This window comes from Acomys russatus, chromosome 11, assembly GCF_903995435.1.
Source record: "Acomys russatus chromosome 11, mAcoRus1.1, whole genome shotgun sequence".
Lineage (NCBI taxonomy): Eukaryota > Metazoa > Chordata > Mammalia > Rodentia > Muridae > Acomys > Acomys russatus.
The window spans coordinates 12309393-12337293 of record NC_067147.1 but is presented as its reverse complement, the minus strand read 5'-3'; the positions used below and the strand labels follow the sequence as shown (position 1 = coordinate 12337293).

Sequence of the window (27901 nt, the reverse complement as noted above, 5' to 3'; positions counted from 1 at the left end):
TTTTGCCTGCATGTATGTCTGGGTGAGGGTGTCAGATCATGGAGTTACAGACCGGTATGAGCTGCCACATGGGTGCTAGGACCCGAACCTGGGTCCTCTCGAAGAGCAGCCAATACTTTTAACTGCTGAACCATCTCCCCAGCCCCAGTTTTTTGGTTTTTTGTGACAAGAGTTTCTCTGTGTAGCCCTGGCTGTCCTTGAACTCATTCTGTAGAGCAAGTTGGCCTCGAACTCAGAGATCCGACTACCTCTGCCTCTTCTCTGCTCTGCTGGGGTTAAAGCCACTGTCTCCTGGCTTATTGGTTTGCTTAATAATTTATCTTATTTTTATTTTATGTGCACTGGTGTTTTGTCTGCATATATGTCTGTGTGAAAGTGTCAGATCTTGGAGTTATAGACAGATATGTGGGTAATGGGAATTGAACCTGGGTCCTTTGGAAGAGCAGTCAATGCTCTTAACTACTGAGCCATCTTTCCAGCCCTATTTGTTTGTTTTTTAAAATAGTACCTTTTAAAGGGAAGTGTGGGGCTGGAGAGACTGCACAGAGGTTAAGAGCACTGACTACTCTTCCAAAGGTCCTGAGTTCAATTCCCAGCAACTACATGGTAGCTCACAACTATCTGTAATGAGATGAGATCTGGTGACCTCTTCTGGCATGCAGGTCTACATGCAGGCAGAACATTGTATACATAATAAATAAATCTTTAAAAATAAATAAATAAATAAATAAAAGAGGAGTGGAGGCCTGGAGAGCTCAGTAGTAGGATGCTTGCCTATTCATGTAACACCAAAACTTTTTTTTTGAGACAGGATTCCTCTGGCTGTCATGGGCTCTCTTTGTAGCCATTTCCCTCTTTGAGCTGTCTGGGGGACCTCTGTATCCTGAAGCTTGGCCCCCCCCTTTCACTAATTGACACTCCTAGGTCCCCACTGTGACCCTTGCCTGAAAATGCTAAGAGGTTCACGGACCCTCAGACCACTTGGGCCCCATTACAAGGCAAGGATGAACCTGGGTGGCTTGAGAGAAGGGACAGACTTGGTGGAGTCAAGCTAATGCAGAAGTCGCTCCCAGAAGAGAAAAGGCCAGGAGCCTCCCAGTGACCTAGAAAGGAAGCCCTACCTGAAACCAGGGGACAAAGACAACACTGAAAGTGGCCCGGCAGGCAGGGCTAGGTTATAAAAGGCTGCAGGCGCCATGCTGAGTTCTAACCTGAGGAGTGAGGAAAGCCCATAGAGATAGCCTTAACCACCCCCCCCCCCCAAACCTTCAGGATCCTGAGTCCCAGTAAACGCTGCAGCCACCCTTGTTCCTAAGATCTTGTTTTTGTTGTTGTTGTTTGTTTGTTTGTTTTGAGACAGGGTTTCTCTGTGTAACCTTGGCTATCCTGGACTCACTTTGTAGACCAGGCTGGCCTCGAACTCACAGCAATCCACCTGCCTCTGCCTCCAGAGTGCTGGGATTAAAGGTGTATGCCACCACTGCCCAGCTGATACTGTTTATTCTTGATCAGGCAGAAGCTGCTGGAAGGTGGCCAGCTAAAACAGGTATTAACAGGTCATTGTCTGCTGCTGCTGAGCCCGATGCTTGTTTTTCTGTGACCTGTAGGCAAAGAATTATTTTCACGGGGCCTGAAGAGATGGCTCAGAAGTAAGGGGACTATCTGCTCTTCAAAGTTCCTGAGTTCAATTCCCCGCAGCCAAATGGTGGCTCACAACCATCTATAATGAAATCTGGCACCCTCTTCTGATGTGCAGGTGTTACATGCAGACAGAACATTGTATACATAATAAATAAATCTTGAGAGAGAGAAAGAGAGAGAGAGAAGCTCCCCAAATGCTTTAAAAAGGGGGAGGAGGGCTGGAAAGATGGCTCAGAGGTTAAGAGCACTGACTGCTCTTCCAAAGGTCCTGAGTTCAATTCTCAGCAACCACATGGTGGCTCACAGCCATCTATAATGAGATCTGATGTCCTCTTCTGGTCTTCAGGTATAGATGCAGGTAGAGCACTGTAGACGTAATAATAAATCTTTTTTAAAATTTTTTTTTTATTTTCACAATCGTTAATTAGGAAAACCAAAAAATAAATAAAAATAAAATCAACCCCCTTCCAATCTACTTCCCCTTTACCCTTTACTTACCCTGCTCCTCCTCATCATCATCTTCATTTGTTTTGTTTTGTTTGAGACAGGGTTTCTCTGTGTAGCTTTGGCTGTCCTGACTCACCTTGTAAATCAGGCTAGCCTCGAACTCACAGCGATCCACCTGCCTCTGTCTCCTGAGTGCTGGGATTAGAGGTGTGCGCCAACACGCCTGGGCCTCTCTTCTTTTTTTCACTTTGACTGGTTTCTCGGTGTTGTCTCGGCTGCTCTGCTTCAGCTTCCACAATGCTGGTCCAAACAAATGCCACTATGCCTGAGTTAAAGATAGCATTTTGATAAGTGAAAATAGTATTATATATGAATTTTAGCCTATGTAAACATTAGCTTCTTTTTAGAAATTGTTCTACATATTCATTTACTTTTAAATTGTATTTTATGTGTATAGGTGCTTGCAGGCCTGTCTCTATGGGTACCATGTACACACAGTACCCCTTGGGGCCAGACGAGGGCACTGTTTCCCTTGAGCTGGAGTTACAAATGGTTGTGAGCCACACCCTGGGCTCTGGGAAATAAACTCCCATCTTCTGTAAGCCATCTCTGCAGCTCCCCAAATGGAAATGTTTTAAGGCTAGGATGTAGCTCGGTTGGTAGAAAGTGTTTGGCCTGCATGCATGAAGACCTAGATTGGATTCCCCACTGAATGACCCTGTCATGGTGGCTCATTCTTATCATTTTAGTGCCTGGGAGATAGAGGCAGGAAATCAAAGGTCATGGTCATCCTTGTACTAGTTAGAAGCTAACCTGGACTATACAAGCCCCTGTGTGGTGTGTGTGTGGTGTGTGTGTGTGTGTGTGTGTGTGTGTGTGTGTGTGTGTGTGTGTGTGTGTGTGTCTCACATCGATGTCTTCATATGGGCATTTGCAAGACACCCAGCTGATCACGTCAAAGTCTGGTCCTCATGATCGTGCAGCAGTCGATAGTAGTTGAGCCATCTTGAAGGTGAAGCATTTGCCTGGCAGTGCTGACACATGCCTTTATTCTCAACACTCAGGAGGAGACAGAAGTTTGAGGCCAGTCTGGTCTACATAGCAAGTTCCGAGCCAGCCAGGTCTATAGGGCTATGTACTGAGATGCTATTCAGCCCCCCTCCGAAAAATAGTTGGAGGGGTTTTTTGTTTTGTTTTGTTTGGTTTGGTTTTGGTTTTTTGAGACAGAGTTTCTCTGTGTAGCCTTGGCGGTCCTAGATTCGCTTTGTAAACCAGGCTGGCCTCGAACTCACAGTGATCCACCTGCCTCTGCCTCCCAAGTGCTAGAATTAAAGGCGTGCACCACCACACCCAGCAGGTTGGAACATTTTTAAATAGTAATCATATTTTGGGTTATAAATCAAGTCTCAGCAGGGTGTCGTGGCGCACGCCTGTAATCCCAGCACTTGGGAAGCAGAGGCAGGCAGATCTTTGTGAGTTTGAGGCCAACCTGGTCTACAAAGAGAGTCCAGGACAGCCAAAGCTACACAGAGAAACCCTGTCTCAAAAAACAAAAACAGACAAATAAATCAAGTCAGCTGTGCAATGGTGGCACACGCCTGTAATCCCAGCACTCAGAAGGCAGAGGCAGGTGGATGGCTATGAGTTCGAGGCCAACCTGGTCTACAAAGTGACTCCAGGACAGCCAAGGCTACACAGAGAAACCCTGTCTTGAAAAAAAAAGGAAAATAAAAATAAAATAAAATAAATCAAGTCTCAAATGGGTGTAACACTCAAACTTATCACCCCAGCACACCGGAAACTGAGGCAGGAGATTGAAAAGGTGGAGATGGCTCAGCAGTTAAGGTTACTTTCCCACAGAATCTAAGTTTGGTTTCCAGTACCCACAGTGGGTGATTCACCACTATCTGAACTCTAGCTCCAAGGAATCCAGTGATGCCAGAAGAGGGCACCAGAGCACCACTGGAGCCGACGGATTTACAGGTGGCCACCTGCTACCCAACAAGGATGCTGGGAATTGAACCTGGCCCTCTGCCAGAGCAGGGAGCCCTCTCACCTGCTGTGTCACCTCTCCAGTCCCTTTTCTTTCTTCACTTTACTTTTTTGTTTTCCCAACATGAAGCCTTAAGGCTACACATTTTTCTTTTTCTTTTTCTTTTCTTTTTTTTTTTTTCTTTTTTCTTTTATTGTAGGACTGTGGGTGGTTCATTTATTCTAAAGGTTTCTTGTTTTCTGTTTTTAATTTCTTTATTTATTAAGTATACAGTGTTTTGCCTGCATGTACACCAGAAGAGGGCACCAGACCTACCGATAGATGGTTGTGAACCACCATGTGATGGCTGGGACTTGAACTCAGGACCTTTGGAAGAGCAGACAGTGCTCTTAACCTCTGAGGCATCTCTCCAGCCCCCTAGGTAGGATATTTTTAAAGATTTATTATTTTTACTTTTTATGTATATAGGTACTTTGTCTGCATGTACATCTGCACACCAGAAGAGAGCATCAGACAGTTGGGAGCCACCATGTGGAGGCTGGGAATTGAACTCAGGACCTCTGGAAGAACAGTGAGTGCTCTTAACCTCTGAGCCGTCTCTGCAGCCTGAGGCAGGGTATTTTAGTTTGTTCATTTTTTTTGAGATGGGGGTCTTTCTATATAATCTCCAATGTCCTGGAACTTGCTATGTAGACATGGCTGGCCACAGAGATCCACCTTCCTCTGCCTCCTGGATGCTGGGATCAAAGCTGTGTGTCACCACACCCAGCATATATATGGGTGTTTTGTTTCCATGTATGTCTGAGTGCCAGGAAGGGCAACCAACCAGTGACCTTAACCATTGAGCCACCTTTCTAGCACCACTCACCTTCTTTTCTTTTCTTTTCTTTCTTTTTTTCTTTTCTTTTCTTTTTTTGTTTTTGTTTTGTTTTTTCAGAGACAGGGTTTCTTCTGTAGTCTTGACTGTCCAGGAGCTCTCTTTTTAAACCAGGCTGGACTTGAACTCACAGAGATCCTCCTGCCTCTGCCTCCCTAGTGCTGGAATTAAAGGTGTGCACCACCATGCCCAGTTCACTGTCATTTTTAAGGCAGGGTCTCACTCAGTAGCCCAGGTTGGCCTGAGAAACACTATGTAGCCCAGGCTGCCCTAGCACTCATGTCAATCCTCCTACCCCAAATTCTAAGTGCTAGGAAAATAAACATGAGTTATTAAACCCAAATGAGGCTGTTAATATTTGTAACTTTCCCAGATAAACTTAAGAAAATTAATTATCTGGTTATTGGGTTAAGGCTATTAAGTCAAGCCTTATTAAAAACTGCAAACTAGCTGGGACTAAAGGTGGCACACGCAGGAGGCAGAGGCAAGCAGATCTCTGTTAATTCGAGGCTGGTCTACAAAGTGAGTCTAGGACAGCCAGGACTACAAAGAGAAACCCTGTCTCAAAAAACAAAACCAGCAAACAATCACTCCCAGCTCTCAAGGAGGCAGATGCAGGTGGATCTCTGTGAGTTTGAGGCCAGCCTGGTCTACAGAGGAGTCCAGGACAGCCAAGGCCACACAGAGCAACCCTATTTCGAACCCCTTCTACCAGCAAAAAAAAAAAAAAAAAAAAAAAGCAGCAAACAAGGAGGTGGAGAGATGGCTCAGCAGGTGAGATCACATGCTGCTCTTACAAAGAACCCAAAGCCTAGTTCCCAATACCCACATCAGGAAGCTCACAACTACTTGTAACTCCATCTCCATGTGATCTGACATCTTAGGCACCACATGTACCTACACACATACAGACACATAACTGGGAATAAAATAATAACACTAGGGGGCTGGAGAGGTGGCTCTGTGGTTAAGAACACTGGCTGCTCTTTTAGAGGACCTGGGTTCAATTCCTAGCCCCTACATGGGGCCTCAGAACCATGTGTAACTTCTGTTCCAGGGGATCTGATGACCCTCACCTGGCCTCTGTGGGTCTCAGGTTAGTATACATGGTTAGTACACATGGTATACTTACATACATGCAGTCAACATGCTACACATGGTGCATGTGTGTTTTCCTTCAAAATGCAATAGGTGGTTATAGTAATGCTTGTTTAAGTTCCCAGAGACAGGAGGATGAGAACTTCAAGGTCAGCCTCAGCTATATAGTGTGTGTTGAGGCTAACCTTAGCTACATAAGACCCTAGAGTTCGTGGGTGGTTGGGGAGAGTCAGGGAGGCCAAGTACATGCACAAAATCTTGGATTCTACCTCAGACGTGCATAAAATGGCATGGTTTCACTTCAGTAATCCCAGCTTTCAGGAAATAGCGACAGATGGACCAGAAGTTCAAGATAACCCCCAGCTACATAGTGAACTCAAGGACAGTCTGGGCTACCAGAGACAGGCACAGTGACGCACACCTGTAACCCCAGTACTCGGGGAGGCAGAGGCAGGCAGACCTGTGAGTGGGAGGCCAGCCTGGCCTACAGTAAAAATAAAAATTGTCAGTATTACTGGCATAATCAAGAAAACTAACAACACTTTAGAAGACTCATTCAAATTAATGACTAGATCCAGGTGCCACCAGGTGTGGTGGCACACACCTGTGACCCCAGCACTTGGGAGGCAGAAGCAGGCAAATCTGTGAGTTTGAGCCCAGCCTGGTCTACAGAGCTAGGACTATAGTGAGAATTTGTCTCAGAAATCAAGCAAAACTAATGACTGTGGCTGGGTGTGCAATGCTAGGACGGAGGCAGATGCAGGAGGCAAACCTGCCTCACCTACAAAGGCAGCCTGGGCGTGATTGAGAGAGGGAGAAGGCAAGCTGAGGCGGGAACGAGGAGCCAGAGGGGAGCAGGGAGGGGAGGGGACACACAGAACCCAGCTTGGAGGTTTCCAGGGCAAGTCTTGGAGAAGGTCAAGGCTAAAGGCAGAAAGGCCAGCTGCAGGGGAGGAGAGGCCCAGCCCTTTCTAAGAAAGGACAGTGTAGGGGCTGAACGCTGGGCAATGGTACACGCTTGTAGTGCTGGCACTGAGGAAGTGGAGGCGGGAGGACCATAGTTGCAAACCAGCCAGAGCCACAGAATGCAAAACCAACCTAAGCTACAACAGTGAGGTGAGAGTCTATGTAGGGTAATAAGTTCAAAGCTAGACTAAGCTATGTGGTGAAACCTTGGAGGTGGGGGAGTAGGTGCTCCTGGGTTGGAGGGAGGTAGATACCTGTTTCAGGCAGCTGTGAGTATCAGGAACAGTTATCCAGCAGGCACAGGGATATGTGGAAGATGTCTGGGCTGGACTTCGCTGGAAGACCCAGGCCTCATCAAGCTGATAGCTAAAGTTATGGTTACAAAATGAACAGAATTTGTGACCTACCCTATTCTCAGATTATAAACGGAGGCCTCAGTAGCATGCCCCATCAGCACATGTGTGACTGTTCTTCCCTGTTCCAAACACCTGTGTCCCCAAGGTGCATGACTAATGAGCCAGGCCTTTTCTACCACGCAGTGCTCTCAGACTTGACCTCCTCCAGTGCTCCCAACCCCTTCCAGGGACGGTAAAAGGTACTGAGTGGAGTTTATTCTGGAGCTGACTGGTCAGGGGAGGGACCAGGCAGCACCACACACACACTCTACTTCTGCCTGCCACCTGCCTTGCCCCAGGCACTGGTAATTCCTTTTCAGCACCCAGGTCTCAGCTGACTGGGTTTTGAAGCCGTTCCCTATGCTCTGTCTGTGCCTGCCTGGCCTGCCTGTATCAGCTGTGAGACCGAGAGGCCTGGCTCCTGGGGACAGAGATAAGTATCAGGGACTCAAGCTTTCACCTGGTATGCTGAGAGTTAGCGTGCCAGGCCTGGAATCCCTGGGCATGTGGATGGATGGAAGTTTCTATGGTTCTGGAAAGGTGGAAGATCAGAAATGCCTCCTCTCTCTCTCTCTGCTTTTTGTTTTTTCCTCCTTTTTAAAAATTTCTTTTTATTTTATGTGCATTGGTGTTTGGACTACATGTATGTCTGTATGAGGTTATCATATCTTGGAGTTATAGACAGTTGTGAGCTGCCATGTGGGTGCTGGGTTTTGAACCTGGGTCCTTTGGAAAAGCAGTCAGTGCTCTCAACCGCTGAGCCATCTCTCCAGCCCCTTGTTTGTTTTTTCTTTTCTTTTTTTTTTTTTTTTTCTTGGTTCTTTCAGACAAGGTCTCTCTGTGTTAGCCTTGGCTGTCCTGGAGTCACTTTGTAGACCAGGCTGGCCTCAAACTCACAGCAATCCTCCCACCTCTGCCTCCTGAGTGCTGGGATTACAGGCGTGCACCACCATAGCCACGCATAGTTTCTTGGTTCTTTCAGACAAGGTCTCTCTGTGTTAGCCTTGGCTGTCCTGGAGTCACTTTGTAGACCAGGCTGGCCTCAAACTCACAGCAATCCTCCCACCTCTGCCTCCTGAGTGCTGGGATTACAGGCGTGCACCACCATAGCCACGCATAGCAAGTAGTCACCATCTGTAGGTACTGGGAGGGCTGTGAGACAGTGTACCTAAGTATTGAGCAAGGGGATAAAAGCAATGCCTTCCTTTTGTTACCTTGCCTGCTTTATACATGAGGGTAACTGAGCCTTTAAGAACCTGGTTCAGGCCGGGCGTGGTGGTACACACCTTTAATCCCTGCACTCAGGAGGCAGAGGCAGGTGGATCACTGGGAGTTTAAGGCCAGCCTGGTCTACAAAGCGAGTCCAGGACAGTCAAGGCTACACAGAGAGACCCTGTCTTGAAAAACCAAAATTTAAAAAAAAATTTTTTTTAAGGCTTATCTCTGATCATAGAATTTAAAACAAAAACTGGTTCAAGGTGGCCTGGACACAGAGGTGCGTTGGAGTAGGTTCCCTGCATGTCTGAGGTCACAAGCAAATGGGAAAGGTGTTCCCACTAGGAGGCTTGGGAACCTGTTGGGGACAATAGCCCATATGGCCAATGTTCAGCCATCTTGTCAGAGCCTGCACCTTTAAGTCTGTTTTTCTCAGAGCTTGCCTTTTACCAGGAACTAGCTGACCTTGTTGTAGGTTGGCAGTTAGACTAAAGACAGATAGAGATGGAGCAACCCTGTTATGGTTTAGCAGTTAGACTAGATAAAGATGGAGCCAGATACCCTGTGTGGCAGGACATTATGACCCTGCCTGGAATTCCCTGTGTTTTGAGAAAAGCATGCAGCTGGGTTACTATAGCAATGTGCTTCCCTGCCTTCTGATTTATAAATACTGCTGCCTGACTAATAAAGTTTGAGAGCTTGATCAATACTTCAGACTTGCTCTCCTTCCTTGTGTCTTGCATCCCATCAGGTGAACCCCCTCCCTAGTTTTAGTTGAACCCTGCAGGCTGGAGCAGGAACCTGTGACATCACAAACTTTCCTTGGCTCCAGCAGCCCTAGCCTGCATCCTGCCCCCACAGTCTTGTGATTCCTAGCTGACTGACTGCAGCAGGAAACCAAGTCTATGCACTGGAAGTAACTAGGCAGGCAAGGCTTGGTTCTCAAGCTCCCACAGCCTAGAGGCGTGGGGGAGGGGAGCAAGTAGCTTAGGTAGGCCACCCCAGAATGCTGAGGCTCATCTGCTTACAGGGGACCTTGCAGCATTAATGTTCTTATCTTCTTACTCTGGACAGATGGCTTTAATTCCCGTGGCAGGTCCCTACTGATAATGCCATTCCCTGGTGAGGGGCCAGAGCCTCAGAGAATGAGTGGCTCGTCTGGGTTTGAACAGCTGGGCCCAAGACAGAGATACCTATGGATCTGAATTCCCGACAAGCGGCCCCACCCTGAGCCGAGGCCAGGAAGAGGTTGCTGCTGCCCTGGGCCCAGCTGATCTATATTTAGCACTTCCCCACAGCTACGGGCCAGAAAGCAACTGCGTGGTTAGGGACTCAGGACCTTGAAATCACACACAGGAAGTCTGGGCTGCAAGGCTGTTAGAGCCTGACTAGGACACAGAGCCACTAACGGGTTAAGGGGACCGGGTCTCTGCTCACCCCTACACTAGAAACCCAGTGGTCCCCAGGGGCCTGCAGACTGCCAGCCTGAATCCTGCAGACGGTTACTCTTCCTGTATGTCTGTGCTGGCCAGACAGCACAGCTCTCTCTGAAGTAACGGCCCTTCTCTGTTCACATCCATTTTTAGTTACTATTAAGTTAATTCTTTTTCCTTTATTGGTTGTTCGAGACAGTGCTTCTCTGTGTACCCTTGGCTGTCCTGGAACTCCCAGAGATCCGCCTGCCTCTGCCTCCCAAGTGCTGGGAATAAAGGCATGTCCCACCACGCCTGGCTCTAAATCAGCTTTTTTTAAAAAGTAGATTTTACCAATATTCTCATGTAAACAACAAAAAAGCAAATACATCCTTGAAGTCGCCTGCCTGCTCAAGGGCAGTGATGGTTGTGACCATGAGTGGGCGCTTGCTTTGCAGTCAACACTACCTTAACCCACACAGTAGACAGGATTATTTGTATATAAGTGGCAGCCATCCAGGGGACAGAAGCTGAAAAGACTGCTTTGAACAGAAATGTCAGGGAGTGACGTCCAGTAGTATTGTGGCAGGAAGAATACCTGGTAGTCCCTTGCTTAACCTCCCTCCCTCACAGGAAGCGGAAGGGAGCATCGGTGCCTCCCAGTGTTCTTGATCTTCAAGGTGGTGATACCTACAGAGCCTGCTTTGTGGTCAGAAGACACCACTGTAGTTATCAGGCACAGGAATACATTAGAAGACTTTCTGGTAGGAGTTGGGGGCGGGAGAGATGGCTCAGTGGTTAAGAGCACTGGCTGTTCTTCCAGAGGGCCTGGGTTCAATTCCCAGCAACCACATGGCAGCTCACAACTGTCTGTAAACCAACATACATGCAAGCAAACAATGTACATAAAATGAAATGGGGGAAAAGAACATATCTCAGCCATTTTCTTCAACATTGATTCAAGTACAGAAAATAATAAAGTGACTAGATCATAATGTGTCACCTCCAACCCTTCCTGTCAGTACTGGGGTTGAGAACCTAACGTGCAAGGACACGAGCAATGAATGCCACCGCATATCTGGGCGGGGCACAAGATGGTGTAAAGGAGCAGGTGCCACATAGTCATGAACATTTTCAGAGTACCCTAGGAGCCATGCAGTGTTCTCAGCTCAAAAAACCCTAACCTCAAAACCTTAACAGCCCCATAGCTGGTCAGGGTTAGAGAATTCACATGACAAATGTCCTGGGCTGGTCCAAAATCAGGAAACATTGAGGAAGTGGAAGTAGGTGCATGTCCCAAGGAAGATAAGGCCATTGTGACCACTACAGCTGCACAGGTTTCCTTGTGACGCCATGCCTGTGATCCTAGCCATGGAAATAGTACCAGGCCAGCTAGGAATGTACAGCAAGAACCATCTTTTATTTCTCTATTTATTTATTTATTTATTTATTTATTTAGGTTTTTCAAGACAGGGTTTCTCTTGTGTAGCCTTCGCTGTCCTGGACTCGCTTTGTAGACCAGGCTGGCCTCAAACTCACAATGATCCACCTGCTTCTGCCTCCCAAGTGCTGGGATTAAAGGCGTGTGCCACCACACCCGGCAGCAAGAACCATTTTGATGAATCTTGAACACTCTTCTGAAAAGCCGAGACCCCTAGTTTAAAAAAAAAAAAGTAACTATAGTCTGCCCAGTGGTGGCACAGCCAGAGAGAAAAAAGGCAATTACACATGCCTTTAATCCCAGCATTTGGGAGGCAAAGACAGACGGGTTGCTGTGAGTTGGAGGCCAGCCTAGTCTACAAAGTGAGCCTAGGACAGCCAAGGCAACGCAGAGAGACCCTGTCTCAGGGTGAGGTCGGGGTGTGGGTCAGGGGGGGAAGGCAATTACACTTCCTCACTCCCTACACTAGTGTTTTGTGGCCTCATGTGGGATGGATTGGAGGGAACCCAGGAGCTAGCCTGCAAGAGGTGAAGAGGGTTTGGGAAGAAATTCAGATTTTTTTCATACCCTTGTTTTCAATTCTCTCTCTGTTTTTAGGCTACTAGTGCTGAAGAAGAGAGCAGAAAGGCCTAAGTTTCAGTGTAGTGCAAAAAAAGAAGTCAGTCAGTGGAGCTAAGGGCAGGCAGAAGACTTCAGCTTGTGTTTTCAGCTGGCCTCATAACCAGGGCACAGGCAGTCTGAGCCATTTCTAACAACTCAAATATATGCTGGAGTTTTGGTTGGTTGGCTTTTTGTTTCTTTTTGTTTTTTCAAGACAGGGTTTCTCTGTGTAGCCCTGACTGTCCTGGACTCACTTTGTAGACCAGGCTGGCCTTAAATTCAGAGATCTGCTTGCTTCTGCCTCCCTGAGTGCTGGGACTTTTATAGGCATGAGCTACCATGCCTGGCTGGTCCACAGAGTTCCAGGACTAGTTTACACACGGAAACCCTGTCTCAAGAAACAAAGCAAAGCTGGTTGTGGTGGCACACGCCTTTAATCCCAGCACTCAGGAGGCAGAAGCAGGTGGATCATTGTGAGTTCGAGGCCAGCCTGGTCTACAAAGCGAGTCCAGGACAGCCAAGGCTACACAGAGAAACCCTGTCTTGGGGCGGGGGGGGGGGGGGGGGGGGGGTAGGGGGGGGGAGAAAACCAAAACCAAAACCAAAAAGAAACAAAAAAAGAAGAAGAAGAAAAGAAATCCCACTACTACCCATGGGGGTCTGAAGCCTTTCTTTAAATCAGGTTTTTACCCTGTGGGTTGTGACCCCTTTGGGGATCTAATGACCCTTTCACAAGGGTCACCCAAGACTATTGGAAAACACATATTTACATTACTATCCAGATTCATAACAGCCACAAAACTAGTTATATGATAGCAATCAAAATAATTTTATGGTTGGGATTCACCACAAGAGGAACTATGTATTAAAGGCTTGCAAAGTTAGAACCACTGGTTTAAATGAGATTTCTGTGAAAAAGGAAGTTCCAACAGTAGGGCCAACTCTGCAGCCATGAGCTGGTCAAGAACCAAAGAGTCAACAGCCAGGGGTAGGGAATGGGGGGCGGGGTGAGTGTGCCTTTCTGGGAAAGGCCTAAGACACCTCCCAGGGCGAGGGCTCAGGGGTGCTTAGGGTCAGAGCTCCTTCCTCACTCATCTGCACTCAGTCAACCCTGAGCAGGAGCAGCAGCAGTAATGGCCCCTCCACTGACAGTCTCACATCTCATCCCGCCCACCCTTCCTCAGCCCACAGTGGCTGAGGTGGAATGGAAAGGTCCAACTCCACCATGAGGACACACAGGCCCGTTGTTCTCCAGGAAGTCTGGCAGCCTGGGCTTTGGTGTCAGGGCCTAGAGCCAAGGTAAGAGAGAACCCAGGCCTCGGCCTTTTCCTGCCCAGGGATGTGGGAGTATGGCCAGGCCCTGGGGGTGGTGCTGGCCAGTTTGGCAGAGTTCATTCCAGGGGATGAGGACAGTGTTTGTGGAGGGAAGGGAAAGTAACAGTTAAGACAAGGAAACGCCCAAAGCTGCCTCCAGTTCCAATCCTTTGAAATAAGAAAGCGGGGCTGGGACAGCTCAGATAGTACAGTGCTGGCCTAGCATGCACAAAGCCCTGGATTTGATCCCTAGAGCTGGGACATGGTGGTACATGTCTGCAATACCAGCACTTAAGGGGTAACGAGGCAGAGCCAGGCTGGGTGCAGCACACTCATAATCCCAGCCCTCCAGGAGGCAGAGGCAGGCAGATCTCTGGGAGTTCCAGGCCACCCTGGTCTACAGAGCGAGTCTAGGGCAGCCAGGACTACAGAGAAACCCTGTCTCAAAAAAAAAAAAAAAGGGGGGGGGGGGAGGAACAGCTCAAGGTCATCCCCAGGTATATATAGAATGTGACAACAAGTTGAACTACATCCAGTCTCGCAAAAAACAAAAAACAAAGTGAGCAGAAAATAGAACTTTTGTCTTTCTAGATCTGGGCCAGTCTGGCATGTCTTGGCTCCAGGCCGTCCATCCCTTCTCTGTGGCCCCAGCAGGGGGCGCTGCAGTCGCTCTGAGACAAAAGGGTCCATCCTTCCCTTATACCCAGGCCCAACAGTGGGTCATGCTCTGCCACTAGCCTCAGGCTGTCAGCCTTCTTTCCTCTCCAAGGAGTTAAACCTTGGGAGGTCCCAGGGAGCAGAGAAAGAAAAAAAACAAAACAAAACAAAACATGTTTATTTAATCAGAGAGCCTCTGAAGGCACCTGGTTTCTGTCAGTATAAAAAAAGGCAGTGAAATAACAAGAGTGGGGACAAGGAACAGGCACAGAAGACAGGAGAGAGAGGGAACATCAGATCACATGACACACCAGCCAGCCAGCCACCTCCACCCCATCCTTGTGATAGGCAGATGACAGATCTCTCTCGGCCTAGGAGTCTCTTGTGCTTGGTTCAAGCAGGGATCAGGCAATGCTGTCTGTCAGAGCCCTTTGCCATTCTAACCCCTTGATCCCAAGTCCATCAGCAGAGGCTCCCTCCCTGGTTCTTAGACATCTGGGCCCAGCACAGGCCATGAGAAAGTAGAGGTCAGCTAGAAGGGCAAACCTCTGGACCCGTGCTCATCCCTGGCGGGAGGAAACGAGCAGGAAAGCAGGCAGGCAGCGCAGTCCTTCTGTTCCTTCCCACATGGTCACACAAGCGCCTTTAACAAGAAAGACAATACAGCTCCCAGGGCCAGGCCCAGACACAGAAAGAAAGACATGATGTTTCCTGCTGTCTCCGCCTCGGTTGGTTTGACTTTCCTAAAAGGAAACAAGGTAGGGTAATCTTAGGAGAGCCAAGCCGAGCCCTGCTCCCACAGGCCTTCCTAAATCCCCAATCCCAGGCCACATCTGCCGGGTGGGAGGTGGGGGGGGTGGGGTGGGATATGTCTTGCCACTATCTTCCACCCTGCCTCAGTCCCCTCCCACAACACAGCACAAGGGGAAGCCCTCACCTCCACTGCCCTTCACACCCCCCCCCCCCCAAGCTGGGCATTCTGCCACCACCAGCTCCTCCCATCTTAGAGATGAAGGGTTCTCCTGTTTCCATTCTCCTCTGCTGATGGACACCCCTGGGACCCTTATGCGGCCCGGTGTCACCAAAAGCCCTTGTAGCCCCACTCACTTGGGCCCGAAGCACATGCAGAGGCTGGCAAGGTAACCATTGGAGAAGGCAAAGGCGGCCATGAAGGCGATGAACAAGGCGTCATGCGTGAAGACCGCAGGCAGGTAATGGTGATGCCTCACATTACACAGCATTAGCAGGGGGATGAAGATGATCCTGGCGACCACCAGAACCGGCAGCCAGAAGCTATCCTTCCCAGGCTGCAAGGACAGGGGACACATCAGCCCATGGCAGGCCCCACTCAGGGCCCCTGGGGAGTTGGGTAAAAACCTTTTGGGGGTGCTGACTGCCAAGGGTACAGTGGTGCCTATGGGACACCAAAATTTTCTTTTCTTTTTTAAAAAGATTTATTAATTTATTATGTATACAGTGCTTGCCTGCATGACAGAAAAGGGTAATAGATCACATTATAGATGGTTATGAGCCACCGTGTGCTTGCTGAGACTTGAACTCAGGATCTTTGGATGAGTAGTCAGTGCTCTTAACCTCTGAGCCATCTCTCCAGCCCCCCCCCCCAAATTTTTCTTTTTAAAATATATTTATCTTTATTTTATACATTAATGTTCTGCCTGCATATAGTTCTGTGTGAGGGTGTCAGATTCCCTGGACCTGGAATTACAGACAATTGTGAGCTGCCATGTGGGTGCTGAGAATTGAACTCCAGTCCTTTGGATTGGAAGAGCAGCCAGTGCTCTTAACCTCTGAGCCATCTCTCCAGACCCTCAATTTTTCTTTTTCAGACAAGTTCTCATGTACCCCAGGATAGCTTCAAGCTCACTCACTACGCAGCTGAGAATGACCTTGAACGCCTGCTCCTCCTGCTTCTGGCTGAGATTTCAAGTGTGCACTACCAGACTTGACTTATAAGGTGCTCTGGGTCCCAAATACTGCAATGTATCTTCTGATCTGGGTAGACACATGTACATTTGCATACACATCCCTGCCATGTTGCACATCCAAGAACTTCACATGTGGGTTGGAAAGATGGCTCCGTAGTGGCTTCGTAAGTTAAGAGTCCTCTTGCAGAAGTCCCAAGTTTAGTTCCCAGCACCTACACCAACCAGCTCACAACCTCCTGTAACTCCAGCTCCAAGAGATCTGACGCCCTCTTCTGGCCTCTGTGGGCACTGCATTCACACACACCGATCCCCACAAATACGTAATTTAGAAGTTTTAGCTGGATTATGGTGGCATATGCACTTGAGAAGCAGAGGCAGATGGACCTCTGAAGCCAGCCATCGACGTAACAAGTCCCAGGATAATCAGAGCTACATAGTAAGACCCTCTCTCACAAAAACAAATTTTATGAGGCCTGGAGAGATGGCTCGGTGGTTAAGAGCACTGTCTGCTCTTCCAGAGGTCCTGAGTCCAATTCCCAGCAACCACATAGTGGCTCACAACCATCTATAATGTGATCTGATGCCCTCTTCTGGCATGTAAGTGTACATGCAGGCAGAATACTGTATACACAATAAATAAATCTTTAAAAAGCAAAACAAAACAAAACAAACAAAAATAATAATAATTTTAAAATCTAAAAAAGTGGGCCAGGCAGTGGTGGTACACGCATTTATTTAATCCCAGCACTTGGGAGGCAGAGGCAGGTGGATCTCCATGAGTTTGAGGCCAGCCTGGACTATAGAGGGAGTTCCAGGATAGCCAGAACTATTATACAGAAAAACAATAAATAAATAAATAAATGAAATCTTAAAAAGCTAGGCAGGTGTACTTGGGAGGCAGAGGCTGGTGAAGCGCTTGAGTTCAAAGCCATCCTGGTCTACAGAGGGAGTTCCAGGATGGGCAGGCCTACACAGAGAAACCCTGTCTTGGAAAACAAACAAACAAACAAACAAAAATAAATAAATAAATGGAAGTTACAGGTAAGTTGTGTGTAGATTTGAAAAGGATAGCTCCCTTTGCATAATTTTTTTCCCCTTCGTGCAGAGCTACAGATGGAACACAGGGGTCATGCATGCTGGGTAAGCCCTCTATCACAGAGCCACACATCTAGCCCCAGCATTCTATGTTCTTGGTGGCCCCTCTTGGCCTCAGTTGGACACTTTGGTCCCACAGGTCCCATAGCCCATATTCCACTCACCCAAAGGCAAACAGCTGTGAGGCTCCGGCCTAGCCAGTCAAAGACATTGAAATTCAGGAAACAAGTCACAGGACTGAAATAGTCTTCTAGAAAAGAGACTTAGATTTAGCACTTGGCCCTCTCTGGGCCTCATCCTCCCCACTGTCCACCAGAAGAGATGTTTCCAGCCAATGGTAGGGGACTAGGCCCATGAAGATCCAGCTAGGCAGGAAGGCTGCCCACACTGCACCCCTGGTTCTGCTCTAGACTCTGGCTGAATCCATGCCGGGGAGCGGGGGCCCTTACTCCAGGCACTATCGCCTGCAATGCTGGATTCCACGTCAGCAGTCACGGCAGGGAACAGCCCAATGGTGATCATGAAGATGAAGCAGACAGACAGAGCCAGAACCCAGATCTGGAGAGAGAGAGAGAGAGAGAAAAGAGATTCATCCAGGTCCCTAGTTTGTGACCAAAGAGCTGGACAGTGGTGACACATGCCTTTAGTCCCAGCACCGGGAGGCAGAGGCAGGCGGATCTCTGCCTGGTCTACTACAGGGTTAGTTCTACGACAGCCAGGGCTAAATCAAAACTAACTAACTCAACCCCCCCCCCCCTCTTCTCTCTCAAAAACAAAAGAAAAAACAAACAAACAAAAAACCAAAGAACACAAGCACACACACACACACACACACCACCCCACAACCCTCATTCACATGAAGACAGCAGAAAGCCCAGTCTTAGGTCAGAAAGGGAGGTGGTATAAGGGTGGACATAGCGAGAGAGGAAGGAGTGAGGAAGCAAGGGTGGGCAGGACACCCCAGCCCCACGTACACTCTTAAGTATGTCTTTGATAGAGTGGTTTCTGCTGGTGGGTGGAGAGTTGGGGGCTGGCACCCTAGGTTCCTCTCTTCCTCCTCTTGGATCCTCGCCTGTTGGGGGAGAGATTATAAAAGGATCTTTAAATTTTGGGGAGGACAGAGAAACAGGTAGGAGCCGGAAGTAGACATACCCCCCCATCCCACCCTACCCTCCCACCCCTGCTTAACTGGCTGATCCAGTTATATCCCAACACCTCAAAGACCTAATGCCCTGACTCAATCCCCTGGCGGGCTACCCTTCCCCACGAGACTGCAGCTAGTCTGCGTTCCCTCTGAAATTGCTACCTCAGAACATATATGCCTGGGACAATCAGGGTAATCCAGGTTCTCTACTTTTCTCACTGAGACAAGATTCTAGGTAGCTTGGGCTGGCCTTGAATGGGGATGACCTTGAACATTTGATTTTCCTGCCGCTACACCCCAACCATCAAAATGCTCAAGTTACATGCACACCATTTCACCCAGAGCACAACGCAAATGCCGAGCTCCATGTAAACACGCTACCAATTGAGCGGTGTGCGTCCCCCCCACCAAGGTCTCTGTGTTACCTTTCCCAGTTCTTTTTTTTTTTTTTTTTTTAAGATTTATTTACTTATTATTTACATAGTACTCTGCTCGCATGTATGGCCTGCACACCACAAGAGGGCACCAAATCTCATTATAGATGGTTGTGAGCCATCATGTGATTGCTGGGAGTTGAAATCAGAAGAAGAGACTCTTAACCTCTGAGCCATCTCTCCAGCCCTCCTTTCCAGCTCTTATATCTACTTTACCCTCGCCTTACGCCTTACACACAGTTGCTGTGCCCTCCTTTGGCTCACAGCTGCAATATAACGTACCCAGGACCACCTGCCTCCCTCTCGCCCGCCGCCCTGCAGGACTTCCTTTAGTAATTAAGACCTTTACTGATGAGATCCAACTTGGTCTCCTGCTCAGCAGGCCCCTCAAGGTTGAGCTGCAGGTAATAGCGATAGAATTCCTGTTCAGCAAGGGAGATGGGAGAAGCAGAGTCAGGGACACCTCCAGAATCCCAACTTGCCATGTTTCGGGTTCAGGACACCCTTGCTTTGAAGCCCTGGGCCCTCCCCCACTCCCCAAACCCCAGCGTCCTCCATCTGCTCACCATCCGAGGCAGAGCCAGATAACACGCGATAGCCAAAAGGACAACTGCACAAGCTGTGATGAAATAGCCAAACGCACTTTCTGACAGCTCAGACCCACCTGGGGCAGAGAGTGCACAAGATCAGTCATTCCTCCTTCGCTCCCAACCATCCTGCCCTGCCTCCCCACAACCGGCAAGCGGGGCAGCATGACTCACTGGCAATGGCACAGATCATCGCCACCGAGCTGAAGAAGCCAGCCAGGCCCTGGCCACTCATGATTGGGGCTGTGTAGTTGGCCGGCAGGACTCCAGCCAAACCAAAGAGGCTGGCTTGCAAAATGGCACCGAACGCTGGGGAATAGTATAGACAGCATGTCAGCAAGGATGAGGGGCTGGCAGGTGGGGGTCTCCCAGGGAGCCTTAATCCAAACCACCTTTATCTCTGCCCCAACTCTCAACCCAGGCCCAGAGCTGCCCACATGATCCTTCGATTACAATTAATGAGCACGATCTTGATCATGGTGATGACGAAGAAGGACAGAGCATCCATCTCCACCTTCACCAGGATAGCAGTGAGGAGGAACGTGAGCAGGATAGCCACCAGGCTGCCCAAGATCCGGACAGACTGAGAGACCCTGTAGGAGAGGAAGGGGCGGGGCTCAGGGAGGGACTCAGCAGAGGGTGGCCTGGGGCTGAGGATGCAGGAGCCAGATGTGCATCAGGCAGGGGGAGGCTCACCTCTGATGCAGGAAAGAGTTGAGGCAGGTGAAGAGCAGCAGGGGCAACATGGCACACAGGGTCATGACATTATTGAAGATTTTACTGAGGTGCTGTTCTGGCAAGGACACTGTGCCGTTAGCCAAGGCCTCATTGTCCTTGCTCAACTTGTCAGCGACCAAGGACGTATTCTGGGGCAGGTTCAGGCGGCTTGTGAAATACTGTGGGGTGTACAAAGGGTGAGTGTTGGAAACTGTCCCTCTCTGTGCCCAGAGGCACAGAGCAGGCCCTGAAAGCCTAGCGGGCATGTTCTCTGGAACCTAGTGCCCTGCCCCCTCCAGCCTCACCTTAGTTGCTGTGATAAAAAAATTCCAGGGGAGCAATGTCCCCAGGCCCAGCACGAAGAAGATAAGCCACACTGCCTTATACCTGCATAGGAAAAAAGCAAAGCGATCTGGCAGCCACCTTCCCTCCCTCCCCATCGTCCTGGCTGTCCTAGCTGAGTGTGTTCATGCGCATGTGGAGGTGTGAGGTGATGTGTGGGTTCTAGGGTACAGAACAGGATGGAAGATGGGTCAAGAGAGCCAGGCGAGGTGGTACAGGCCAGTAATCCCAGCATTCGGGAGGCAGAGGCAGGCAGATCACTGAGTTCGAGGCCAGCCTGGTCTAAAATGCAAGTCCAGGACAGCCAAAGCTACACAGAGAAACTTTGTCTCAAAAAACCAAAAACACAAGCAAAAAAAGACAGGTCACGGGGAAAGGGCCCGTGACGCAGTTCTGGATGCTATGGGGGAGAGAACTTTTGTTCTCAAGTCCTTAGAAGGCTTAGGGGACCCCACAGGCTGGGGGACAGCTTGACCCACACATCCAGAGATGGCTTTGGAACTTCTGCTAAAGGTGGGTGGGTAGGGAAAAGAGTGAACGCAGCCTCTCCCATCCCCACCACACAGGCTGGAAGTCATTAAGCTGTCTAGGCAGGAACTCTGCAGTTCCCTGAAGAATTCCGGAGGTTAAGAAACACCCAGCCTATTCTAGACCCAATGGGACAGATGGGATGGATGCCTGAGGGGGCTGGGAAGTAGGGAGTTAGATTTTCTTTTTCCCTACTAGACAGAACCAGTTTTGTAGGCCACACTACCTAGGGCAGGGCAGGGCAGGGCAACTAGAGCTTCTGGATGTCTTCCGGTTCGGAGCATGGGGACACCAGGCCAATGACTGGACAGCCCTTCTAAGCTTAGCAACCCTGGTCCCTCCCATTACAGTCGCCTATACATGGCAAAATACACCCCCCTTCCTCCTTAGCCAGCATCCAAAGGCTCCACAGAGAGGGTAGCAAGGAGGTCCAACACAGTGGAACAGATCTGGCTGGGGAAACAGGAGCTTAGCTGCTTGCCGGCCTTAAATGGGACAGCCAGAGTGAGTAACCAAAGTGGGCCAGTCTGAGCCACGACCACTACAGTTCTCACAGTCTGCAATCCATTCCCTCTGAGGTCAAGATGCTCAAGGCTTAGTTCAGTGGCTCAAAGGGCAGGCAAAATTCCAAGGGCATGTCATACAGGACAGGAGGACAGAGGAGGGACAGAGGAGGAAGGAGGGAGCCAGGCAGCAGTGCAATAAAGTGGGTAGAATGTTGAGGGGCTGGGCCAGAGCACCAGGCGGCCTGGGAGGGAAAGGAGGCAGGAAGCTGGGACCTACAATTACAACTCCTCCCCTCAGAAAACACTCACAGAGCAGGTGGGGGGGGGGGGGGGGGGGACAGGGGGCGCCTTTAGCCCCAACACTCGGGAGGCAGAGGCAGACGGATCAATATGAGTTTGAGGCCAACCTGGTCTACAAAGCGAGTCCAGGACAGCCAAGGCTACACAGAGAAGCCCTGTCTCAAAAAAACAAAAAACAAAGCAAGCAAACAAACAAAAACAAAATCAAAATTAAAAAAAAAAAAAAAAATTAAGAAAAAAGAAAACACTCACAGAAGACTGATAGTCTCACCAGATGTTACAGGTGCAGAAATGGCCCCAGAGAGATGCAGCTAACCCTGCTGTCAGAATGGGCCCAGTTACATAGTCTTTGGCACAGGAGGGAGATGGCTCAGAGCGGGGTTCAGAGACAGAAAGGACAGAGCCGGCATGCAGGAGTAATAGTAGCATGGCTTCATGAACTCCCATAAGCCTCAGCCCCTCTGGAGAACTTGACTCAGGACCTCCTTCCATGGTAACAAACATTCCTGGCTTTAACTAGCTTGAGGAAATTCACAGGCTCCGGGAGGCAGGAGGCTGCAAGGGTCAGGCCTGAGAGCTGGGGTGGGCTGAGGCCACACAAGGCCAACGCCCCGGGGCAATCCCCAGGGACAGGGCAGTCCAGCCAGATGTGTTCTAGAAGGAGGGAGGCAGCCAAAATTTATCTCCCCACAGTGTCGGTGGGAGGGACCGGAAGCTGCAGAGCCAACAGCGGGAAAACAGGGACACAGTCCAGTAGGGGCTTGCTGCCCACCTAGCCCTGCAGGCACACCCAGCCCCACCCCCAGCCCCAGGTAGACCTGACTCAGAACGGTTGTCAGGTACTGTCAGGGCAGGAAGCACCGTTAGTAGCAAACACTAACTACCAGATAGTAGCCCCAAGTACTGCACCTATCCCCCACACCTTCCCCAGAGACCCACTCCCTAGACTCTCAGACCGGCCCCCCCCCCACTGCCCCTCCCACACCCCTGGCCCTCCAGTACCTGTCCTGAGGCTGGTGACTGCTGGTCATGGTTCCGGTGTTCTCAGCTGCACCTGGCTGGCAGCTCCCTCCCTTTGGCTCTTGCTAGGGGTAAAGGAATAGTGAGGTCCTGTCCGGCTCTGCTTCCACACTGCTCTGGGCCCTTCTCAGACTCTTGGGAGGTAGGGCTGGGCACGCAGAGCACGCAAGGGAAGATCCTCTCTGAGCCTCTGTAGGCTCTAGACCACTCAACTCAGCCCCGCCTGGCCTTTGGCCCCAGTAAGCTAGTCCTACCTTCTCCACCTGGCCACTGTCACCGCTATTTTTATCCAGCGGCAGACGCAGTTTATAAGCTTGGAAACCAAAGGGTGGGGAGTAAGAAAGGAGGAGGGCGCATGACTGAGAGGCTAAAACAGTCAAAGAAGACAAAAGAGAGATGAAAGGGGGGTGGGGGCAGTGATAACAGAGAGAGAGAGAGACAGAGAGAGAGACAGAGAGAGAGAGATTGAGGCAAAGAGGAGGAGACTGAATATAGGGAAAAAGAAAGAAATGTGGCTAGCAGGGCTTGCTCTAAGTTTGCCCTCTCACTCTCCAGGGAGCCCCTCACTCCATCACTTAATGAAGGCTGTGGTGGGGAACACCTTCCCAGACTGCTTCCCAGTGGAAGTGGGACCTAAGCCTTTCTTCCCAATCAGAGCCCAGAGGCTTCCAAGAATATAGTCCATAATGGTAGGAAGAGATATGGCCTCCCCCCACCAGCCTAACAAGTTCCTTTCTTTGACCCCAAGTCCCAGAAAGTTCCTTTCCCATCCCCCCCCCCAGTTCCTTTCTGTCCCTGGCTGTTATCCTCTTCCCCTTTCTAACAGTGGCTTTGAAGGAAAAATTAGAAAAGTGGTACACAGGCCCTAACGGCATGTTCCCAGAGGTCCTAGTCACCCCCTCCCAGTGCCCCACCCACACAGGGGAGACACCCCCCCACCCCCCAGCACCAGAGGCCTAAAAGGTTTTCTGTTGTAAGGAAGCAGAATACTCAAGGCACACCCCGAAGGAAACCCAGGTCAGACTGCCAGCTCTCTGCTCCTGCTCCCTGCCTCCTCATCACTCACCAAATTCCTAGGCGGGTGAGAGCTGAAGGAAGCTGGGGGGTCCCCAGGAGGGGGTCCTAGCTCAGGCTCAGACAGAAGGCTGGGTCCTGGGTGAGGGTCCAGAGTGAAAAAGGTGGCAAAGGCGTATCAGGAGAGAACCCCTCAGGCCTCAAGGGGCTCCATTCTGCAAAGTCTCACAGGCAAGCCCCGAAGCTGCAAAAGCTGGAAGCACCCCAGAAGCCGGGACAGATAAAGGACCGGACTGCCCTGTAGCAGGGAGATAAGACAGCCTACGACTCAGCAGGGAGCTAAGCAGGTGGCAAGGCAGGTCAGCTCCCAGGTCCAGCCAGAACCAGGCCCCCTCCTCCCTCCCCACCCCACAGACAAAGTCACAGTCACCTGATAGGTCTTCCTTCAGTCCCCAGTCCGGGCCAGCAAAGCCACACACCTCCAGATGGAGGCAGAAGGTTTCTTCCAGTGGTTTCTAGAGAGCATTCACTGAGGGTCTACATGCAGCCAACCACCCTTCAAGGCACTGAGGACAAAGGGATAAATAGCAGTATAAGCTATTTCTCCAGGAGAATTAAGGGCTCTGCTGGGGCTGGGGCAAGCCTGAGGACTCCTCATGCCACACCGCCATCCGCAGTAAAGCACTGCACTTGAGTGTAGCCTCAAGCCAGAAAGAAGAGGATTAACACTCTTCTTTCAGAAAACTGGCCTCGGCTTGGACAAGTATTTATTTCTGTGCGTGCATACATGTATACACACACACATACACACACACACACACACACACACACACACACACAGACCTTGCTCGCAGCAATCGCCACTCCTGGGCAAGAGCTAAAACCATGGGCAGCTCTTGGGTCCTGCCCACATCCTAACAGCCCAATTATTGTGTAGGTGCTTTCATTTATTTGTTTGTCCGGGCATCTGATAGGTGGTCACCGGCTCTGGGTGTTCATTTCAGCCATGCCTTGACCTGCAGAGGTGGAGGCGCCCTGAAAACAACCCCCAGCCTGAGCCCTTCCGCGCCCTAGGGTCCCAACACCTCTCACACATCTCGGTTTCTCAACATAGTTTTTGCTATATCAGTGTCTTTCAGGGCAATATGCAGGTGCCCCTCTTCCAGCTGCCCAGAAGCTAGTACTGGACAGTTTCAACAAAACAGATGGGGCCAACTGAGGCTCAAAGAGGTGGCGTCACTTGACAAAACCTTTAGGGACGGTGAGTTTGGGAACAAGCATCAACACCCAACGTACAGATTATTCTAGAGTCTTTCTGGGGTGAGGAAGGTGAAATTAATTAATGCGGCTCCCCAGCTAGCCATGTAGACTTCCAGGAGTGGAACTCTGCTCCAATTAAAGGGTTAGAACAAGTTGGGAGAGCCAGGTCATTCTTGGCCCCACGTAACATTAATTTCAGGTTTGTGGCACCACACAGCCATTCCATCACACATATATTACTGCATGGAAAGCTCACACAAGTAGGACAAAACGAACTGAATAGGGGTAGGGCGTGTTAATCAAGAAGGGGGCGCTGGCGGGGGGGGGGGTGGCGCACGCCTTTAAGCCCAGCATTTGGGAGGCAGAGGCAGGTGGGATCGCTGTGAGTTCGAGGCCAGCCTGGTCTACAAAGTGAGTCCAGGACAGCCAAGGCTACACAGAGAAACCCTGTCTAGAAAAACAAAACCAAAAAAGGAAAAGAAGAGGGGCCTGACCAGCCGCACAGGGTTGAAACAATCCACCGGTGAACCTGAGTATGCGTGTTCTTCTCTTGTCACTCATTCACTCTCCACGGTGAGTAAATGACGACGCGCCCAGGAAAGGGAGGCCAGGGGTGAGTTTAGTCAGTAAAGGGGCAGCTCCCACACTTCCATTTGCACCCCCAACCTCCTGCCTCGGAGCAGAAGACAACGCAGCCCCTCTCTCCAGTTCATAAGGGAGTGGTAAACATCGAACCGTTCGCTCGCCGACCTCCTGTGGAGGTCAGTATGGCGACAGTTGCTTTCAGGCCCAGAAGCCAGACTGTCCTAGGCCCAGCTCCACCCGGGTCCCCACAAAAGGGACACCCCCTACCCAGAGCCAGGCCCATGAGCGCCACGTGCTGCGCTGCTCCGCACGCGCCGCGTGGGGGCCGCACCCCGAGTCCCTGTCGCGGCCGCGGAGCTGGCAGGCAGGGCCTCCCTTGCCCTCATGGCAGGCCGGACACGCCACTCTCAAACCCCGGGGTCCCCAGCACGTCCCACCCGGACCCTATGAGCACCTACTGGAGAGAGACATCTCCCGCGACGAAATCTGCGCGCTGGCCAGCGCTTCCCGCGCCCGCCCGAGCGCTTTCAAACCCGCCCTCTGCTGGGCCCGCCTTCCCTGCGAGCCGCCACCTCCGGCGACAACCCCCGCCCTGGCCCCGCCCCAGGCTGCTCGCCTCCGCTCCCCCCCTCCTTCTTCCCCCTAACAGTTCATAGCCTCCCAGCCCCAGAGCCCGTGCGTCTAGGGCCGCAAATCCTGTCCTTAGATCCTTCCCAACCGCCACTTGTGCACGCGAGCCTGGGAGGGGGGCACTGTCCCATACCTGGGTACCCTTAATTTCCTTGCTGAGCCTGCGCTAACTCCTACACATTCCACTGCGGGACTGTTGCACAGACAGGCCCTTTGCTCACACAGGCCTAAACGCCCCCACAGCCGCACTCCACCTCAGGTGTTCCGTTATCCTTCACCCTCCACCGTTTTACTTTCAACACCCCCTCAAATACATCCTTCTTCCTTTCCACTCCTCCTTTTCCCTTCAGGAAGACTTTCCAACCCCCCAACCTTGATGGAGTACCTCAGACTTAATTGTTCTGGAACCCGGACGGACGCAGGCAAGGGTATGTTTTGTTTTCTCTCCAACCCTCACAGACACGCACACACTCCACAAAACAACATCCCACCCCCACCCCCACCCCAACAACTTGGCTTTACAGGCTGTTTGCAGAAGGGACAGCCCGGAGGCCTCTTGGAAAAACTGAAACACAGCTGGAAACCGGAGAAGCAGGCAGGAGCCAGAAGAAAAACCCCACATCCTAAATATCCCTTTATCCTAGCTGGCCTGTCTCCGTCCTAACCTAAGAAGATAACCCTCAGGGCTAGAAGCTTTGATGAGCCTCCTGCCATAATCCTCCAATGGCTGAGGTGGAGAGAGAGGCCTTCACAAGCCTCTAAGGGTGGGCAAGGCTTCATTCTTTTATGTTGTTAAAGAGGGAAGGACTTAGTCCAAGTCCCTACAGTTGAGTAGGGTGACCCAGAAATTGAGGACGGTCCTGAGGAGAGATCATTGCGTCCAGGCTGGCTGCCACACCCTACCTCCCTAAGGAGCCTGTCCCCAGAGAAGCCATTGGAACTAATTAACAGTTATCAGTACTAATATCATAGGGGGAAAGGTGCAATTGTTGTCTCCAGAGAAAGATGGGGGGGGGTATGGGGGGAATGCTTAGGCTGTTCCTGACTACATAGTACAGTGGGCTCTCCCTGGCTATTCTAGTGGGGTGTATACAGCCTTCCTGCTCCCACAGAGATGACACATTTCCTCCCCCTCCCCTACACACACACTAGCACTAAGCAAATGGAGGGCAGGAAGTCAGCTGGGCTTGGGTGGTATTTTTCTGGGCACTGTCCCATGGCTTACAGGTTGCCTCAAGTCTGTCCACAGCTACTGATTGCTACCCTCTGTTTGTCCGGTCACTGACTCTCCGCTGCCTTTACCTCTCTTCTTCCGCTCGCCTCCTGCCTCACTCCCACTCTCCTTTCCCAGCTCTGGCCCTGTGGCAGTAGCTGGCACAACTGTTGGAGAGATCCGTGGCCAGGATGGGGGGGCCAGTGGGGACCCCTTGTGTGCCAAAGGGGCTGGCAGTGGGCGGGAAGGAGGGAAGTGGTGAGGGTCCTGGCCAGACTGGGGTTAGGCTGGTTCTTCTCCTCATGCCCACTGGGACCTGTCTGTCTATACAGATGGCCACAGCCAGGCCTGTTATTGTTGGAAAACAGCTCATCTGGCTAGCTCCTTGCCTGGGCTCCAGCCAGCACCCACACCCCAGGCAGCCTCAGCCAGCTGCTGGTGCCAGGACCCTCTGCTGGACAGCCTTGGGAACCGGCTCACACAGGCCTGGGCCTGGACAGATTCTTAGGCAGGTCTGTGAGGCC

The 27901-nt window shown here is 50.6% G+C and overlaps 1 protein-coding gene across 1 annotated transcript; it reads right to left on the bottom strand.

Annotated features, from left to right (window-relative positions):
- Window positions 1–14645: 14645 nt before the first annotated feature.
- On the bottom strand, window positions 14646–24194 carry Slc29a1 (solute carrier family 29 member 1 (Augustine blood group)). The gene is made up of 14 exons (XM_051152906.1): window positions 24120–24194; window positions 23742–23827; window positions 22658–22740; window positions 20285–20366; window positions 19959–20158; window positions 19716–19855; window positions 19437–19571; window positions 19242–19339; window positions 19019–19097; window positions 18072–18169; window positions 17547–17655; window positions 17262–17347; window positions 15164–15363; window positions 14646–14799 (listed from the first exon to the last, which is right to left on the bottom strand). Exons 3-14 carry the CDS (start codon window positions 22684–22686, stop codon window positions 14688–14690), a joined length of 1368 nt encoding a protein of 455 aa, XP_051008863.1. The 5' UTR covers window positions 22687–22740; window positions 23742–23827; window positions 24120–24194; the 3' UTR covers window positions 14646–14687.
- Between the last annotated feature and the right edge of the window lie 3707 nt (window positions 24195–27901).

Excerpts from the sequence above, each read along its gene's own strand:
- Slc29a1 (XM_051152906.1), bottom strand. The coding sequence starts at position 22,686 with ATGACCAGCAGTCACCAGCCTCAGGACAG. Across the intron at positions 19,340-19,436 it reads GATGATCTGTGCCATTGCCA|GTGGGTCTGAGCTGTCAGAA; the intron begins GTGAGTCATGCT and ends TCTCTGCCCCAG. Across the intron at positions 15,364-17,261 it reads TCACAGCTGTTTGCCTTTGG|CCTGGGAAGGATAGCTTCTG; the intron begins GTGAGTGGAATA and ends CTGTCCTTGCAG.